This window comes from Homalodisca vitripennis, chromosome X, assembly GCF_021130785.1.
Source record: "Homalodisca vitripennis isolate AUS2020 chromosome X, UT_GWSS_2.1, whole genome shotgun sequence".
NCBI lineage: Eukaryota > Metazoa > Arthropoda > Insecta > Hemiptera > Cicadellidae > Homalodisca > Homalodisca vitripennis.
The window spans coordinates 15,304,925-15,324,516 of NC_060215.1; the positions used below are offsets into that span (position 1 = coordinate 15,304,925).

Here is a 19,592-nt window from a genome sequence, read left to right on the forward strand (position 1 = left end):
GCTATGCTTGAGCTTGTCTGACTGCTTGTTTGTCTCCTTAACTGTTACTTCCAGGTGTTGTATTTTTTCTTTTAAGGCCTCGTTTACAGAGGACAGCTCCTTTTATTTGATCTGAGTATGTTGTCATGTCTGCCTCAGCTTGTTTAATAAGATCTTCATTCAGTGCACGCTCTTGTTCAAGCTTATTTCGGAGAGATGAGATGATAATTCGTTGTGCAGATTATCATTTTCATCTTTGAGTTCTTTTACTTACCTCATTTACTATATTGAGATTGTCTTCGAGTTTAAGTTCATGTTGGGATTTTTCTTGTCTAGTTTCGTGTAACTGTTGTTTCAGATAGTTGTTCTCATTTAATAATGCATTTCCTAGTTCTGCAGCTAACGTTTAATGATTGATTCAGGTCTAAATCTTCCTTCTAATGACAGGTCTTGTATTTTTGTTTTCAGGTTTTCAATATTTGCTGCGTTGTCATCAGATTTACAAGTGTCACATATCCATGATTGTATGTCATTGGCTGTGAGATTTTTGAAAAGTCCATGTTAAGCATTTTGAGTGATACCACTTTTTACAAGTGCTAGTGCATTGTATTCCCTGGTATTTAACTCCAGTTTCACATATTCCACAGGGAAATTTAGACATTTTTTTTCTGTAGTCAATTATTAAAATGAAAAATTATACTGTGTTATTATTTATAAGATGCTATATGGCTTGTGAGTGATGAGTAATATTGTATTTAATGTAAAATGTATAAGCTCATGGTTTGAATTAAATCATATAATTAGTAGTCAGTGATGTAAGAGCTTTGGTTTAAGAACTATTGTATAAACTAATAAATCACTCATTAGAGATGTGAACCTTCCCTTACAATTTAAAATATTCTTAAACCAAGTCAATATACACAAAGAATGATGAAAACTATATGATAAACTATCGCCCAATGTCTTTGCTGCCCTGTTTTTCCTAAATACTTTAAAAGTTTGTTGAGATTCACATAAGCGATATTCTAATAAAACCGTTTTAATAATTTTCAATGTCGGTTTAATAAAGGGCAAATGTCAATGATAAGAATTATAAATTGTGTCTGGATGGGAACTATTGGAGCTCTTTGTAACCTATCTAGGGCTTTTAATTGTCAACCATGACATACTTATTAATGAACTAGACAAATTTGAAATCAAAGGACAGGAACAGCTTTGGTTGACTTATTATTTAAAACTCATATTTCAGAGAACAAAAATAACTAAAAATAATCAAACTGTAAAATCATCCAGCATAGAAGTTCAATATTAAACTCTTGTTTATTTCTGACTTATGTAAATGATTTTGGCTATAACCAAAAATGAAATTGTTCCAAAGTCGCAGACAAGATTGTATTGCTATTTAAAATGCCCATTGTTGAAACTTTCAAGCACCCTAGACAGAGAATCTGCTGCTTATGGGAACCAGTTCTTTGCCAATGGTTTTGCCCTGAATAAGAAAAAGGTGTGGATAATATATTTTAGTGTCCTTTTCTAAAAATAAACTTACTTTATAGTTCTTGTAAGTCCACAACAAAATGTTAATTTCTTAGATGATACTGTAATTCAGAAGCTTATTTCTGTAATGACATTTGGAATTATGGTTTGAAGCAACTCCTATCATTCAAAATTAATCTTATAACTACAAAAGAAAGCCACAAGATTAATTACTAAAGGTCCACCTAGTACCTACTTATTGAAACAACATTTTTTTTAATTCTAACTTTAGACATTTTATGATCACTATATTTTGGAAATCTCATGCTGGGTAAAAGATAATCCATCCACATTTAAGGAAAGGGCCAACCATAGTCATTAAACAAGACATAAGAAAAGTATTAAACCTTTCGAGTCAAATAGATAACAAATATTTCATCTCTCATACCAATATATATATACTAAATATTGAAAGTGTCTCAATTACAGCTTGCCTAGTTAAAAAGAAAAACATTTTATTCAATAGACATTATTTAGAAAGTGATATGTAGTAGTTTTAAGTTCAATCATTCAATGGGGTTGGTCACACATATCATGTATACTCTCCTTTGTAAAATGTATATATTTTATAACTGACAACTGAACAATCATTTATGTATATTTTAATGATAATAAATAAATAAAATATGGATAGGAAGACTTTGCTGATTGTTGGCTGCTTTGGGAATTTTTTCCCTAGATTTAAGGAAATGTTCACTCGTCAGTGAAAAGGGAAGTATTTTGAAATCTACAGAAAATCCTTCTATCGTTAAATCCCTGTACCCCTTTTGGTAAAAATTATCAAGCTTTATTTAATCTCCCATACATGTGTATGCACAAAATAAACTTGGTATATAGCAGGAATGTAATGTTCACCAAAATGAAAACAGGGTGGAGACAACTTCAGAACTCAGTACCACAAAATTACTCTTAATCACACCTGCTACAATAACTTTCATGCCTTATGGTATCTAAAGAATTTTATTTTCTTGACAAATTCAAAATGAGCTCCTGGGATATCTGAAGAATGCCTCGAGGATGCTGGAACTGAAGTCAACGTTGCTGTAAAGTGATTGTATGTAACATATGTCTGAGTGTGTGTAAGGATGTAGGGGATGTTTATTTTTCAATGTGATCTGCAAGAGAGAGTGGGAAGGGGGAAGGATTGGTAAAAACAACTTGTTACATTTATTCCTAAGAAAACATTCAATATATTAACACAAACTGTTACTATCGTACCTTCAATATAATGACAATAGCCCAGTTGTTTTCCACCAGTCTTGTGATTATTTTGTGATACCGATGAACCTCATCCACAAGTCAAATAGGTTTTGTGATATGAACATTATTTTGTAATTTTTATCTCACATGGGCAACATTAAGAAATGTAAGTGGACATTCGTGTATTTTGTCATAATTAGAAAGATCCACAGGCTCTTTTTGCTTTAAGTTATTTATTACATGGTATGCTTTGTTGAATAGTAATCAACAAATTGTTAGTAAAAGGCTCTACTCCCTTTAAACACCTTGTGTAACATAATTTAAATTTATTGTCCTATAGATCTTTAGGCACTTTTAAATTTTATTGGACACTTTATTATACAATTCTGCCAGCCAAAACTTTACAAAAATGGGAGAATATGTGCCAATTCACTACCTATTCTGTTATAGGCTATATAAAAAACCGCCTGATCAATTCAAGTTAGTCCATTTTTAATCTTTCAAAAAAGAGGTCTACCTCATATACGGGTGTTTTTATTCTGTCATGTAATCATTGAAGCCAAGTGAAATGGAGCTGTTAACAATAGTATACGTCTGTCTACTATACTTCTAGATGTAAAGGATTTGGATTTCTTATTAACTATTTGATGACTCAATTACCTAACTGATTCTAATTAATTATTTATTTGTTTCTTCTGATTCCAACATGTATTTTTTCATAGCACAATTCACATGTTTGCCTATTGCATAACAGTATCTATCGTGTTCAAATGTTTTTGTGCAAAAAACTAACTTTGATTTGATGCACTGTCAGTATTTTGTATCATAAAACCATTGAGCTTGGAAGTATCAGTATGAAAATATTTGATTTTATTATTTAGAATTTTTTTAGCGGATAATTAATTATTATGCAGCAGCAGTTAGGGTCACAACTGATCGCATCGGTTACCAACCGTATCCTAATCGTAATTAATCATTATGAAATTTGTATACTTAACACCAACAGGCGATGACAGAAACACTATCAAGTAACTGAATTCATTTTATGATTTGTGCAGTTAATTGGATTTTGGTTAGTGAATTTTACTTAAATAGTTTATTAGTAATCGTGACAGTATATCATAATATTGTATTTAATATTAAGTTGGCCGTGATAGTGGAGTGTCGAACTGGGCGGTTGATCCTCGTGTGAAACCACAGCACTCTGGGAATTACTCCTGAAATAGCGTAGCACGCTCCCTCACTTGACCACCATAAGTCTCAAATTTATAAAATATGTAAGGCATATCTTAGCATAATTTATGGTACTTTGCATAACATTTGTAGTTCAGTGTTATTGTTCAAGTTCATAAAGTTTACTAAATAAAACTATTAGTTTATTGGCATAAGTAGAGATACTGATACGGTGTTTTCAATTGAATATACAATTGATTTACAATAAAACTTTATGAAAACGTGTTTTAACGATGAGGATCCTGTAAATTATAAACAATTAAACATTTGCTCAAATTTAACAATCAATCAATGTATTGTGGACAGTCAAGTTATTTTAAAGTAATTTCCGTACAATTAATAATATTATTTAAAAATTAGAAGAAATCAATTTTGAAAAGCGGAAAAATTAAGCTTACTTAAGCCTCATACATTTTAGTATCATAATTTATATCTTGTTTACCATAACAACCCGTCTTATTTCTTCTTTGAACACCCTTAGGGTGCCAAGTTCCTTGTAATGTTTTGTTGCTGGAAGAGCCAAAGTCCGTAATGCTGAACATTACTTTGGAATATTTCATTTAAACTATCATAACTAATTTAATATTCCTGGGAGAATGTTTATTCTTATTTTGCTCTTTTTAGAATAAATTACTTAATGTAATACAGTTACTGTAAAAATGATGTATAATAGCAAAATATGTATAGTTCAATAATTTTTCTAATTTAGTCTAAAAAAACTAGACAAAATATTTTTTGAATCATTTTTCATTTTGTAAGCCATACAATAAAAAATGGTTTCACTATAAATTTTCCAATAAAGCTACAGTAAGTCAATAATTTGCAACATCAAAATTATTTTGTTGGTGAAACTTATAGTATTGTCACTATGGAAACAATTAACATACAGTAGAACCCCTCATATCCGGCCTCGGTTTTACCGCACCTCGGTTTTACCGCACCTCGGTTTATCCGGCCACTTCCCGAAAGCCAATATCGAAATTTATTTACCACGGCTTGCAGACGCGCAGTTGCACGCACTAGTCTCCCACGACTCTTGCGTTATTTTGGTGTATCTATTTGTTTACATTTTCCTGTGTTGTCCTCAGTTGAGCTAATAGGTTTAACCTGTAAACAGTTCGTTGATTATTTCCAGTGCGGTTAGTACAGTACAGTACAATTGTTTTGTTTCGTCAAGTGTTGTGTACTGTAGGTTGGTTTTTTCCGGCCGAATCGTTATCCGGCCAGGGGCTCGGTCCCGTGGTGGCCGGATATGAGGGGTTCTACTGTACCACTTAACAAACTTTTTGGAATACAAAATACCAAATTTGAATTAATGAGCTTGCTTGGTTTGAGAAATATAGTACTCTTTTCCAAATGTCCAATAGATCGAAGTTGATACTACTTGTTATTTATATTTAAAATATTCTGAAAAGACACTAGTGAAGTAAATATTCCCGTGTGTACTTATTTCTTAAAATTGTAACATGTCTATTTCAATTGTAAATATGTTTGTTTAAATTATGTATTTATCATTCCTGTATATGCTACTCTAAAAAATACTACTGTTAAAAAACATTTAAGATTTATCGATCAATATTCCGGTGTATTACAAGTATGCCTCTTAGTTTCTAGTATTGAATTATAAAATTGTTTTACACAATTGATTAAGTTAAAAAATATGTAATCTGTACACAGTTAAAATACTAATATAGTTTACAAAAATCTTGTTTGACTGAATCTGAGTTTTTTTAATGACTCTTGATTCTCAATGATTTTGTTTGTAGGACAACTTAACTGTCGAAGCAGTTTATTATTGTTCCTCTATACAGACTTCTGTAAGCCAAATGTGTAGTTAAGTTAAAAATATATTATTTTAAGTAAAATACATAGTTTTAGACATTTATTGCAGTATATACAGACTAGTATATATTTTTTTCAGCAATTTATTTGTACCAAGAATTCTTTTATATATATATATATATATATATAAACCGACAAGTGAGAGATCCGGGTACGAGTCCCAGCGGAGCAAGTACTTTTTGTGATTGAATGTTTATTGAAAAATTAGGCTATTGCCACTTATACAAATTTAATGAACGTAAATAAGTGATTTAACAGGTATTTGGTCTTCCGATCATATGTTAGTTTGGTTATTTAAACACATATGTGAAATAAATGGCCAAATACAAAATAATTGAATCGTAAAAAGTGAGGGCTCTGTAGTGTAATGGTAGCACATTCACTCGGCAAGTGAGAGATCCGGGTTCGAGTCCCGGTGGAGCAAGTACTTTTTGTGATTCAATGTTTATTGAAATTATATATATACCTACCTATATGTCTATGAAACCTTATGCTTCCTACTTGATGCTCAAGTCTATCATGTCTACAAAAAATATCCACAGGGTTTAAAATGGATCTGGATTGTTTTATAGAAACAGAATTGTAATTATATTTTTTAGTTTAATTCCATAAAATATTCCTTTTGTCAAAAAAATTGATTCTGTTCAAACCTATACACGATGAAATTTCCATCTTTCTTGTCTCCGACAAGCAAACAAGACATTTTAATCATCGGCATATAGTCACAAGCACAATTCTCCCCCTGCACAACCTCCTATGTAACACTCCTAAGAACAGGAGTCCCAGGATAGTCTCCACACCACCTCACAATGTCCACAGCTGTGATCTTTGACTCCTTACATTTATTGAATAACAATCAAAACATGCTTGCTGCTTTGGATTCTCAGATTTGTCCAAATTCCTAATTATTGACATGACATTGTCTAATGCTTCAGTAAGATCTCAACAAATCCAACCAGGTACTTTTGGTAAATTGGGATCAATCCCTTTGTAGCATGCTGAATCTGTGACCTGAACTTTTATAAAGAGACAAATGACAGGCACATTTCAAAAATATCATAAAATGTTTAATAAATTTAAGAATTTTAACTCTTAGACTTCCAGGTGGTGTCACGATTGTCATCTAAGCTTCCCAGTTCATGTTCCGTCGAAAATTTGTAAACACAATTAAAATATTTAATGTTCCAGCCTTGTTGTGAAGAGCCATCTTCAGTCAAATGCTATACCAAAACTGGCAAGAATAGCAATGCACCACTACTTCAGGTCTAACCAGAACAGAGATTAGCCTGATGTTTTTACATCAGTATATAATAATTAATTAATACTGAAGGAATTTATGGGACTTTAATAAATAATCTGCTCAGTAGAAACTGCAGTCAAGGATTTCACATCGGTGAAGTAGAAAAGATTAGTCTGAATGTTGCAACTTTGCTACGAGAATTTTAACAGAGGAAATAATGTGTTTAGCAGAAACTGCAGTCAAGGATTTTACATCTGTGAAGTAGAAAAAATCAGGCTGAATATTGCAACTGTCAAATTTATCAAAAGACAAAAAAGCACATTAAAAAAAAGTACCACTCAATCATTAATGTCTCCTCACATTTACTTTCTTAACATTAAGATACAGGTTTGGGAATAAAAATATAAAACACAATAAATTTACATAACATTTTACTATAATTCATGCATTAAAATAAATCAATAATATTTGCACTAATCAATTTGAAACAGAACTATTCAAAATAAATAAAAACCATTATACAAAAAAAAAAAACAATAAAAATATTTTTTTAATTGTACCATTATCACTCAATTTAAATCAACATGATTTATCTATAATCATACAATATTTCTTTTGAAATCTATCTGACAGATATTATGTTTATTTCTTCATCTCTTTATTTCTTTATTGTTAACGCCAGAGCCAAACACTGTTGTTCATGTTTACCGATATATAATTTTTTTAAGCAACTTATTACTAAGAAAATCCTATATTGATTATACTACTGTAATGAATTGTCCAGCATTACGTTTTTTGTACATTAATTATTGTAATGTTTATTGACACAAATTCTGTAATCTACGTTCAAGAATAATGCCTTCTGATTCTGATTCTAAGTTAATCCTAACACACAAAAAATGTTTTAATCAATAAAAAAATGACTAGTGGGAGGTGATTAGTCTTTCCTTTAAAAAAAAAAGAAGGAAAGGAATACTACGATCTACTTTAAATATAAACCAAAAAAATATCATGTACAGACTTATTTCCTACCTATATAAAAATTGCAAGATTATCTACTTAGTCTAGTCAGTCTTCAGTGTCCATCAAAGATGGAGACAAATTTCTGTCAAGTATCGTTCTTGGCATTATCGTGCTGGGGTCTTCGATAGGTTCTGGAGAGATTAGAACTTTGCCTAGTTGTAACTGCCGCTTTCTTCTTCTTTCTTCAACACTGAAAAAGGTGAAGGTTTTCAAATTTGTGGGACACCTTCTTTTAATTCAATATAAAGAATTCAGCATATGGCACGATTTTAAAATTCAGCATTACAGTCATTGTTGCATAGTTATAAAATAATAATGTTAAACAGGATGTTCAGTCTCCTCTTTCCAGCTTAATTTATTTTTAATAAGCTTTTGGGAAAAAGTTTGATCACTAAGTTTAGACAGGAACTGCAATACAACACTAAACCATATTTTTACTTGTGTGAAAAGAAAAGTTATATTTCATATTCATTATATACGATGATAAAGTGACTTTGACATTTTAAAACTATCATTTGGATTTTGTATTAGGTAATTACAATGTCCGATTTTGTTGATTTTGAGCGTGTAATGAGTCAGTTTTAGAAGCGGCATAAGGTTGTACATTTTAGTTATGGATTCCAGTGGAACAATGACAATTAGAAAGAATAACAGAATTTCAGACATTTGCCATCGTTAAATGTTACAAAAGGTATAGCACAACGTTTCTAGGATTGGAATCTATCCTCTTCGTCAGGTGGAGGGGGGGGGGTTATTAATACACAGCCAAAATAAAGAAGAGAAAAAAAGGGTTCAAACATACTCGAAAGCTACTTGGAGTACAGTCCAGTCATTGTCACTACACAGAACGCAAGTCCCGAGTATGAGAACCACAATTACACGTCACACCAGCAAGGTGACAGTGGGATACTAATAAGAAAATCAGTGTCGGCTCTTTCTTCGGCACCAAGTCGCATCATCTGAAACAATGGGAAAGGAAGGCGATGGTCAGGAGGGAGAAGGGGTAAAGGTAAGGCGCTTCCAGCCCTATGTTTAGGTCCTAGATCTTAGTGGCATTGTGTGTGTGTGTATGCGATTTGATCTGGACTGGACTCCAAGCAGCTTTCGGGTATGTTTGAACCTTTTTCATTCTCTTCTTTCTGTTCTTTAGTTTTGTATGTTTTAATATTCCCTAACTGATGAAGAGGACAGATTCCAATCCTCAAAAAGCTATGTTACTCTAAAAGCTGTATAAGTTTTGGAGTTACTAAGATAGATTAGGTTTCCCTTCAGCCAGCCTGGCATATCAATTAAGTTATAGTAAATTTGACTAAAAAAATTTATTGATATTATTATTAGTAATATTATTGGAAAAAATATTATTGTGATGAATAACTGGAAATAAGTTTTATTCAGTTATTAACCCTTTTGGTACTAATGTCCGGATATTTGGACACATGAAGAAACCCAATAAATACTAACAGTGTTATACAGATGTGCCTGTAACATTTGAAAAATAACAGTGCCCGGAACCAGGACGTTCCAAATTTAATTTTTTTTACTTTTCACTTAAATTACGTTTATTTACTATATACCTGCAGAAATATGGGTTTCCACCTACATTTGTGATTGTAAATTAACTAAAAATGATCATCTTACATATGTGCAATAGATCAAACATACACAATTTTTTTAAAGTGTCATAAAATAGTATTTTTATTGTACAACCAATAAAAATGTGTGATTTATACACTTTTATATGTAGTCTTTAGTGAAGTATAACATTTTGTATCTGGAATGCTTTCCTTTTGAGGAAAAAATATATTTATTTTGGGAAGTATAATTTTTATTATTACTTTTTAACTTTTACATATATTGTATAAAAAGATGCTATATTCACTGTTACACAATTTATTGAGTAAAATTTTTGAAATATTAATTTTTAACAAAACATAAGGGAGTTATAGGCAATAATGTAAAATTGTGCGCAACAGCCTAAAAAGTTGGTTTTATTCGGTAATCCTTGAGTAAAAGTCACCAGTAATTTTCAGACACAAAGAAAAATTCTGGTTAACGAAAGGGTTAAATAAATTTGGTATTCGTAGAAAGAATGTGTAGCTTCGCAGTTAGTTCTGTTGCTTGTATATAGTACTTGTAATGGTAGCTGACTGAAAAGTAGATCCACAATATTCTACTGATCTCTATGTAGGCAGGAAAGATGAAAGACCTCGCTAGGTTGTGAACACTGGCTGCAGCAGTCTAGCTAGGCAGCCCCGGTCTAAGGCGTTAGTACCTTCCGATCCTCACAGATTTGGTTGGCTAAGCAATGGTGCTGCTGTTTTACAAATATTCAACTTCACATCAAAATTAGGATTCTAGTTGACAGTAGGCTTCAAACCGAAGTACGGTAAGGTTAATACATTTCTATTATGGATTACCAGTACTGCCGGTCGATCGATCCCGCTGAACGGAGAACCACTTATCTGACAAAGTTGGGTGGCACGCGCAACCTGAATATCCATTTGGCAACATTTTGCATCCCCTTCACTAAGGGGAACTGGTATGAGTATTCAGGAAGAAAGCTATGGTGTGGGGTCCTATCATGTTATGGATGAACACCCCACTGTATTTCAGGTTGAAGTCACAGTAATGGAGTGAGGTGTCAAGGACATGAGAATTGGCAAATTCACAGACAGTGGCTTAATGCCCTGTCCTCTAGTGAGTTCAGGTCAAGAATCGTCTGGGAAGCATCATCAATGAAGTTCACGGGGCCTCGGCCGTTCTGTGGGATACCCAAGACATTTGCATGACAGGTAATAAACTCCTGGGCGAAGGACAAGCATTACTGAAGCAAGCTTGCTCTTTGCTCTCTCATTCCAGAGAGGTTGCCCTAGAGACATAGTTTTTATTTATTTTTTTGTTCTCTTAGGGCAAGAAGCTTATAAATTGCACTTTGTCCTGTAAGAACCTTTGCGATGCTTCCGGAGTGACAGGATATTCAGGATAGGTAAGGTTAGGGAGTAGGGGCCGCCTCCTATCGAAATCCATGAGGAAGAATTAGGGCACTACATCTCAAAGTCATGTCTCCCCGGAAGAAGAGGAGGCCAGCCAGCTCTGAACCAGCCTCTCCAGTCAAAGTAGGCCGGGGGTGGCACACCCTTGTTGAGGTTAACAAGAACCTCTGAGGTTAGGGAACAAACCCCACCAACTCCAACAGTCATCTCCCATAGTAGACTAGACCTATCGAATTGCCCATGAACCCCAGAATCTCAACATTTGCGGTTAGTGATGTGCCACTACTGGACATCCATAAGGTTGCCCAGATTGAAGTGGCACATCGGTTTTTGCTGTGCCCAGTGGTGGGTTACAGGTAGGTATAAACCAGCCAGAAGTGATCCCTGCTGGGTAGAGACATACAGTTGGAGAGAGGTGTTGTGTGATGGATAACAGGGCCTTTTACAGGGCAATGTCATCGTAGAAATCACAGGATAGGTGTCTTCGACAGAGATCCTATGTGTGGGCAGCACAGACTGCTGAGCACAAAATTTTGACTGATGAGCTGTTGCAAAAGAGAGAGAGAGAGAGATACAGGTGGTATCTCACAGTAAGGTCATTGGTAGGTTACAGTAATTCATTAAGTTTCTTGAACTTGCTGGAATATACTGAACTTCTCTTATTTCTTGATGGGGAAAGCAAAAAGCCCTAGAATTTGGCTGATGTGTTTAGGTGTAGGTATGAGCTCAGATTTTAGAGGGGGAATGTCGTCCTTTTGCCCGCACCAACTGATAACCGCAACTACAAAGTAGTTTGTTCAGTTTTGTATGTGTGTGGCATATATTCTCTTTATCATTATTTTTTCACTAGTTACTTATTACTGCCAAGTGTTTAGTGATATTTAATAAAAGTAGGATCTTTCAAGTCTATGACTTGAATGAATTAACAATTCTGAAAATACTGAAATGCAGTTCCCTAAGCTAAGTGGGGAGGACGATGATGACTATGATCTTGACGAGGAAGTTCTCATAACCCTACTTGGTCAATGACTATTGATCGTATGAGATTACATTCACTAAAAACAATGAGTTATTAGTGCCTACAGTATGTGAAAATAGCCCTATAGATTGGTTCTTGTTATTACTGTGCATTGTGTTTCTTGAATTTGTCTGTCATGAAACGAAGAAGGAATCATCTTTCACATGACAATTGTGATGCTCAATAGGTTTCAACATTACTGCAAAATCAGTAAAATATCTGATTTCAAGTGTATGAAAGGACAAATGTCACGTGACCGCTTCTTATTTATTTTGAAGTGCTGCATTTTCTTTAAAAAACACTAATAACATGCTGGCAAAGGCTTGATGGTCTATAACTACTTCAGTAACGAAATGGATGCAATTTATTATCCTTGCAAAGAATTATCTCTAGGTCTTGTACTTCATCAGTACATAAAGGGGAAGGGTCATAAATACGGTATGAAGATCCATTACCTGACCAAACCAACTGAACTGATACTCTGTTACACAATTTATGGTGGGAAGTAAGTGGTGAACTTTCTAAACAGAGACTTGGAACTGGTGACATCCTTCTGCAGGACAGAAGTAATTATAAGTATAACTATGCCACGCTTAGTGATTGTGTTAGTGAAGTATAATTTATAAAACACACTGTTATTTTCATAATTCATTGCAGGATAACCCTGGAAGGATTGTGACTTGTTTCACTGTTGTACAAGCCTTTATGATAATTTTAACATAAGACCACATCATTATGTTATGTAAATTCTTGAATTAATTGACATGAATACATAGCCAACAATGCTGTGTGTAAGAGGATGTAGAACTCATACTGAGACATATCATATAAAACTGAATTAGCATGATGGATCACCAAAGGCACAAACAAAATAAAACTAAATATTCACATTAAGTATTATATTTCGGTAATACCTTTCAATACTTGGAGTAGTCTTTCGTGACAACCTATTCTCTAACGTGTACCCAACTGCTCCAATTATAATGGCAACTGGGAGTGTCACAACAGGAGCATACGTCCTCAATACCTGATACAAATATGGAAGCATCTAAACAAACAAAAAGAATAAATAAATGGAAAAATACTTTACAAGTTTGAAGTAAAAGAAACTCCACAATACAGGATGTTAAAAAATAAAAATTGGTATTCGGTTTTAAGTCTAAATTGATATCAAAACTCTCAGGTAAGTCTGTTTGAGTGAGACATCCACCCAACCCTACACCTCAATGATCCTATCCCAAGTGAATAACACTCGACCAGTACAATTCATAAAAATTCATATGTCCAAAATAGCCCTGAAACCTAAGCATGCAATACTAGTGAAAATGAAGTCTTCTAGAAAAGCTAAAAGCGAGAATACATGACACACTTAAAGCTCACATGTCACTTTCACTTTTATTAAAGAAATTGCCAAAGTTGTTTAAAAAAACATCAGAATTGTTAAAACAACGTCTGTTGTAATGGATTGCAGCTTCGGAGCAGACTGAAAGAGCAAAGGGGAACGCAACCCAATCAAGGACAGCCAGCTTTGATGAATTTAAATTACACAATTTGGATGGCATTCAGATTAAATCAAGACTAAATATTAATTAATACCAACTTTAAATGTCTGTTACAGAAATACAACTCCCAACATTACGAAAACTTATCTAATATACACATGAAGATAAGTACAATTTTCTCTCTGTGATAGGACCCAGTCCGCCTTGCATTGTTTAGCTGTTGAAGCTTGCAATCGTTCTACTTATCTACCCTAACATCTGTGGCATTGGCATCCCTTCCCCCTATAAAATGATGGATTTAGTAAGCATTAGTAGGAGGGATTATTGCACAGGCCGGTAGACTTCACTCATTCCTTATTGTTGCACAATCTTTTTTAGACATCCATCTTCACACATATGATAAATTAATAGTTATATATGCCTAATTTTGTGCTTACAAGTTTGCCCTGTCCATTGGACACACTAACAATAGTGACGCAGATGAGAGCAATGCGGTACACAAACATTAACACATACCACTGAACATATAACTTATGAAAACAACATGTAAAACGAACAATCAACCAAATCTTTCCTTGTACATTTATGACAATGCAGCACATTCTAAACAAACAATAATACACCCCTGTTCTACTTGGTCCCATTGATTAGTTCCAGTTTTAGACTGAAGTTTTAAGTTTTTATTTAAAAAAAGTTTAACACCATTTTTGCTAAAAGAAGGAGTGGACGAGAAAGTTTAAGTATCAAAAGTACCATGGCACCACACTGCATTTCGAGGTGTCGTGCACATATGTTCTTCTAATGCCTAGACTAATATTACTTAAGGGGAGGCGGTAAGGTAAAAATTTAATTTTTAAACAATTTTTTTTTTATTATTTTATGTTGAAGAGAATTTATTTCTGAACAATTTGATATATAACACATTGCTATTATAATATGTTACCTATTTTGAAAAAAATCTGAAATAAATATGCATAACTTAGAAAAGTTTTACATTACAATATTGCGCGCTGTCACACTTTGTCTTTATACAACCAGTCTTTCTTTTGTTTGCTATTTCTTGTCTATATGTTGGCCACACTGCATAAGTAATGTGTCTGAACTGACTCACAGCTGTCAAATTGAATTGAATTGAATCAAACATATTATAACCTTTTGTCAAGATTATTGGTGTGACTGTGTGTTATTGTTTACTTTTGAGAATTCAGGTTGGAATTAGAATATATTTTATAAGTATAATGCCGCGAGCTATTGGTAAAGTGGCAGTGTTGTCTAAATACTGTATTTGTGTGGACAACCAAAATCATGATGCCTACTGTTACGCTAACCATAAAGGCTCGAGCGGCAGCATGGAGGGTGCCGGTATAAGACAAATTTTTCTGAGGTCTGAAGAAAAGTATAAAGTAAGAATATGTTAGTTGTCTAGGTGATGGAGACAGTAGTAGCTTTGAAAGCATTGTTGCATTAAAACCCTATGGAAATACTGAAGTTAAAAAATTAGAGTGTATAAACCACGTTAGGAATGGGTGCTAGATTGCGCAGACTGAAGCAGGATTTGAAAAAACAGAAGCTCGACGATGGAAAGTCTTTGGGAGGAAAGTATCGCCTAACAGATAAAAAATTGACCAGATACAGTCATACTACGGCAAAGCCATAAAAGAGAATATAACTGTTCAAGATATGCGACAAAGCCATATGGGCTATTTATTGCCACACGGGATCTTCTGATGAAAAACTTGAGCACCGATTGTGCCTGCAAGGTGAAAAATCTTGGTGTAAGTACAGCAAGGCCAAGGCTGAGGCAAAATGTATGAGCACAAGAACAATTTACCAGAACCTATAATGCAAGCAATCAAGCCCATATTCAAAGCATTGATTCATCCAAATTTATTTAAAAAATGTACACATGGCAAGACACAAAATGTGAACGAGAGTGTCAACAGCGTTATGTGGACCATAATTCCTAAGAACAATTTTGTTACATTACAAACTTTTAGAATTTGGTGTCTTTGAAGCTGTGGCCAGCTACAATCATGGTAAACATAACTAAGTGTCAAGTGTTAAAGTCATTGGGACTTGAACCAAGTTTATAAATAATATTCGTGCCATGAAGTTTTTGGACAGCGAATGCATCCGCAGAGCTGATCAAGCTATCTCCGGGTTTTTGAGATAGTCAAGAAGACTGGAGAAGTTAAGAAAGAGAAAACTTGAAGAAGATGAAGAAGCAGCCACTTCATATGATGCTGGAATGTTTTAGGTAGTCAAAATAACAAATATTTTCATTTAAATTGCCGTTTTCCCCGCAAGTTTGTATTTTTTAGTTGTAATGTTCCTTTTTTCAGGAACCACTATAGATACAGAGTTGAAATTTTGACTCAAAATATATATTATTGTTCTATACAAGCTGAGTTTTTTTTTTAAGGTCTTAAGTTGAATAACTTACAAGAAAAAAAATAAAACTGATAAAATATAAAATATTTTTTAAACAGGTAGGAAAAAAAATCATATCTTGGCTAAGACTGGACTAAAGTACATGAAAAAAACTCAAGTTATGTATGAAAGTCAAATGAATAACTGGTAAAAATTACAGAATGATAGGCCTAATAGATTTTGAGAAAAGGAACATAAAGTTAGCATTACGGAGATAGGGATTCCGCCTCCCCTTAAATAAAATAACCATTTGGATAGCAATTTTGAACTGAAGATCCCAAAAAAACGAGATGACAATAATTAAATTAGGTTGAAAAACAGCATGAAAACAGCAAATAGGCAACAACAAAGATGCATCATGTAAATAAATAGATTAGTTTCACGCTCTTACATCCACACACTAAACAACTAAGCGTACGTGACATATTACAGAGAAACAAATTTTTGTACGGGAAGTAACAGAAGTTTGAATGACGGGCTTACAGTGCATTTGTGAGATTAAAGTATCACATGTAATCACATCGAGTGTTGTATTATTGTAGTGTTGTGTATTTGTGTGTGTATGTATTGTATTTGTATTATTGGGAGTACATGTATTCTACATGGTACTCCCAGGAATACCATATCAAAAAAGATCACTCAGTGGTTTTATTCATATTTATATATAATTGGACACTAACAAGATGAATTAGGTCTTATTTTGTCCGGATGAATTGTGATTTTATGGTTTTTCAAAAGATGACCCAAAAACTCTACGCTATGTTGAGCTATTAAAAATTTTGAGGGTTTCAGTTCTGTTATTTTATAGTCATTTCTATGACCTCTGCAAGATGTTTGTAATGATCAATAATCAAATTTGTAAAGCAATGCCATTGGTTAGTTAAATACAAAGGAATGTTTAACACCACCACACAAATTGTCTATACAGGTCTGCTTTCAGTGATGCCTATCAGCATACGTTTCATTCATAGGGGGTCAAAGATCGTTATCAATGACGTAAGTGGTTTGCTAGATTCACTGAGAGAAATTTGATGAAGCAAACGGTTTGTCACTCACCGATATACTTGGCGTTTGCTAAATACGGAAATTCTTCCTCCATTGTAGGGAATGGCACAGATGTAATATTAATTTGTTTCTTGTTCAAAAGCTGGTAATTACAGACTGATCTTCCACCAACATTCTTTTTGAACACTAAGGAACTTAAAAACAGCAAAAAAAATGCAGGTAAAAAATGCATGGGTCTGTTAAAATTGTACCACTCTAGAATGCAAAGGGGTCAACAATAATCATAAAGATAGATGATAAGTAAAACAAGAACAAACTGTAAACTAGGGAAACTGACAAAACCTGTACGAGTACATCGTCGAAGATCATTATAGGAAATTACACTAATGCAATGTAGAGTGGAGCCTATTAATCATTCTTGGATTATAGGTTTAAATTTATGGACTGCAGAGCGATTATGGTTGACTGATTCTTAGAAAGAGTCATAGGCATGTAATTAGTAGCCCAGTGACCACAGAAACTACAGATCGTCATTTGATCCTTACAAGTTAAATACGATGACACAACAAATCCGTGTTACATGAATTGTTATTGATTGTGTTGAAGTAAGTACTACATATAATAAATGTCTACCCGGGAATGCCAATATGGAAATGGTAAAAAACACCTGATTATCAGACAATTACCAATAGTAAGGTTACGGTTTCAAGATGGCAGTCTTTTTTCCGTTTTTGCTAAATTTCAAAATAAATGGTTATATTTGTTATTTATCACAGAGCCAAATATAATAAGTTCTAGAATTCTCAAGTTATTTACTACCAAGCTTGCTCTCAAAAAGTTTTTGATGTAAGGTTTTAAGATAACACCTGTACAAAATGGTGAGAAGTATACAATAACATAGCATTGATAATACAAGTGAACACGATAAATTCCAATTAACTCAAACTAAATTTTGTACAGAGATTATACTTACACATATCTTAGCTAAGTTTGTTGTCCAGTACTGACTGAAACAAAGTTTTAGGATGGCTGTTATCCCTATCTTTGCATAACTTTTGTCTCAATTATCCCAGGACATAAGTTTTGGTGGTTCGTTTTAGATTGGTTTCAAGGTACTGGTGGTTCAAAGTTTGTAAAATGAATATCTCAGTTATTACGTATGATAGAGCTAAATGCAAAATATTTTGGATTCTCAGGTTGTTTACAACACAGTTGTTCTTATAAATTTCGCATGAAATTTCAAGATAATGGCCATACAAAGGTTTGAGACTTATACTTTCTAACTTATTGTGCACAAACCGATTGTCCTCATTTTTGGAAACCACTCACATAATCATATATTCTAGGCTAAATTTTTAAGATTTAAAAATGATCGAGCTTCTAAACTTTCAATATTATCATATGAACATGCCAATGATAGTTGTTACACCATCATTGTTGTTCAAATTAACCTTCAAACCTAAAATATGTTTTCCACTTGATTTTTCATGATGACAGCTATACATGAAATGTCCCTTTCTTCCAACTGAAGTGAAAGGTACATTTTTAAAATTATCTTTGACTTATCTTGGTTCTTAGGCTCACATGGTTGGTGTTATTCTTATCATCTAAGATTTCCAGTTCACAATGAATCAAAACAATCCAATTTTGAAATATTTCAGTTTCCCTGTGGAGGCTTTTCACCAAAACAATTGCAGTTTCACATCTATTGATTTTATAGCGAGGACAAAATATTTCAAGATTTATTTATATATCAACGGTACATCCATTTTCCAACAATATATCACAAACAATAAACATATTAAATACAACATCAACAATGTGAACTACAATAAGCTCAAGACACAAACATTACAACAATTTTAACAATAAAAATATCCAGTCAGATTGAGGGAGGAGGAGTCTTTGCTCATGTGCAATTCAAAAACTGGAGAAAACTCCTTTTAAAATTGATGGACACTCATTTAATCAAAGTCTAATTTAGGGGAAAGTTCATTGCCAAGGCGTTGGAGTCGAGGCAGAGGAGCAAAGTACTCATAGTTTCTATCATGTTGCCTGCGACGAAAGATGTCTCTAGAGGGAGTTCCAGTAGGGATGCAGAAATCGATCTGACTAAGGAGATAAGGAAAGTCAATAAATCGTAATTTTTTTTTATTGTATAAGGATACGAGTCCAAGATAATTAGCAAGATCTTCAAATGGCATTTCAAGAGAGTGGAAAGCAATTCTCATTTCAACAAAATGGAAAAAATTCCTACCGTACCAAAAGTGAAATATGTTCATTACAGTGAGGAGACCTGACCACAAAACAGTATTCAAGAATTTGCTGAATTAAAGAGACATACAAGATTGTTAGTTATTGTGTTAAAAATGTACTAAACCAGGAAACTTAGATGATAATTTTGTGGATATGCATGCATTAGTGTATGTAACATTATAAACACTAATGTATGTTATTAGTAATAATGAATATTTATAAAACATCCTGCCAGTAGGACAATGGTGTTTTTCGGAAGGAAATAAAATTTCCTATCATTGGTTGGACATTGGTGCTCAAAGGATTAAACTTCATTTAAAAATATACTGTTTAAA

General features: G+C 33.4%; 1 protein-coding gene across 1 annotated transcript; it reads right to left on the reverse strand.

Annotated features, from left to right (window-relative positions):
- Positions 1 to 7,444: 7,444 nt before the first annotated feature.
- LOC124369377 (small integral membrane protein 12) lies at positions 7,445 to 19,051 on the reverse strand. Its single transcript, XM_046827377.1, has 4 exons — positions 19,036 to 19,051; positions 17,975 to 18,060; positions 12,979 to 13,091; positions 7,445 to 8,243 (listed from the first exon to the last, which is right to left on the reverse strand). The coding sequence occupies exons 1-4, from the start codon at positions 19,049 to 19,051 to the stop codon at positions 8,099 to 8,101; spliced, it is 360 nt and encodes a 119-aa protein (XP_046683333.1). The 3' UTR covers positions 7,445 to 8,098.
- Between the last annotated feature and the right edge of the window lie 541 nt (positions 19,052 to 19,592).

Coding starts and splice junctions, on each gene's coding strand:
- LOC124369377 (XM_046827377.1), bottom strand. Junction 13,092..17,974: donor CAAACTTAGCTAAGATATGT/GTAAGTATAATC, acceptor TATTTGTATCAG/GTATTGAGGACGTATGCTCC. Junction 8,244..12,978: donor ACTACTCCAAGTATTGAAAG/GTATTACCGAAA, acceptor CACCTTTTTCAG/TGTTGAAGAAAGAAGAAGAA.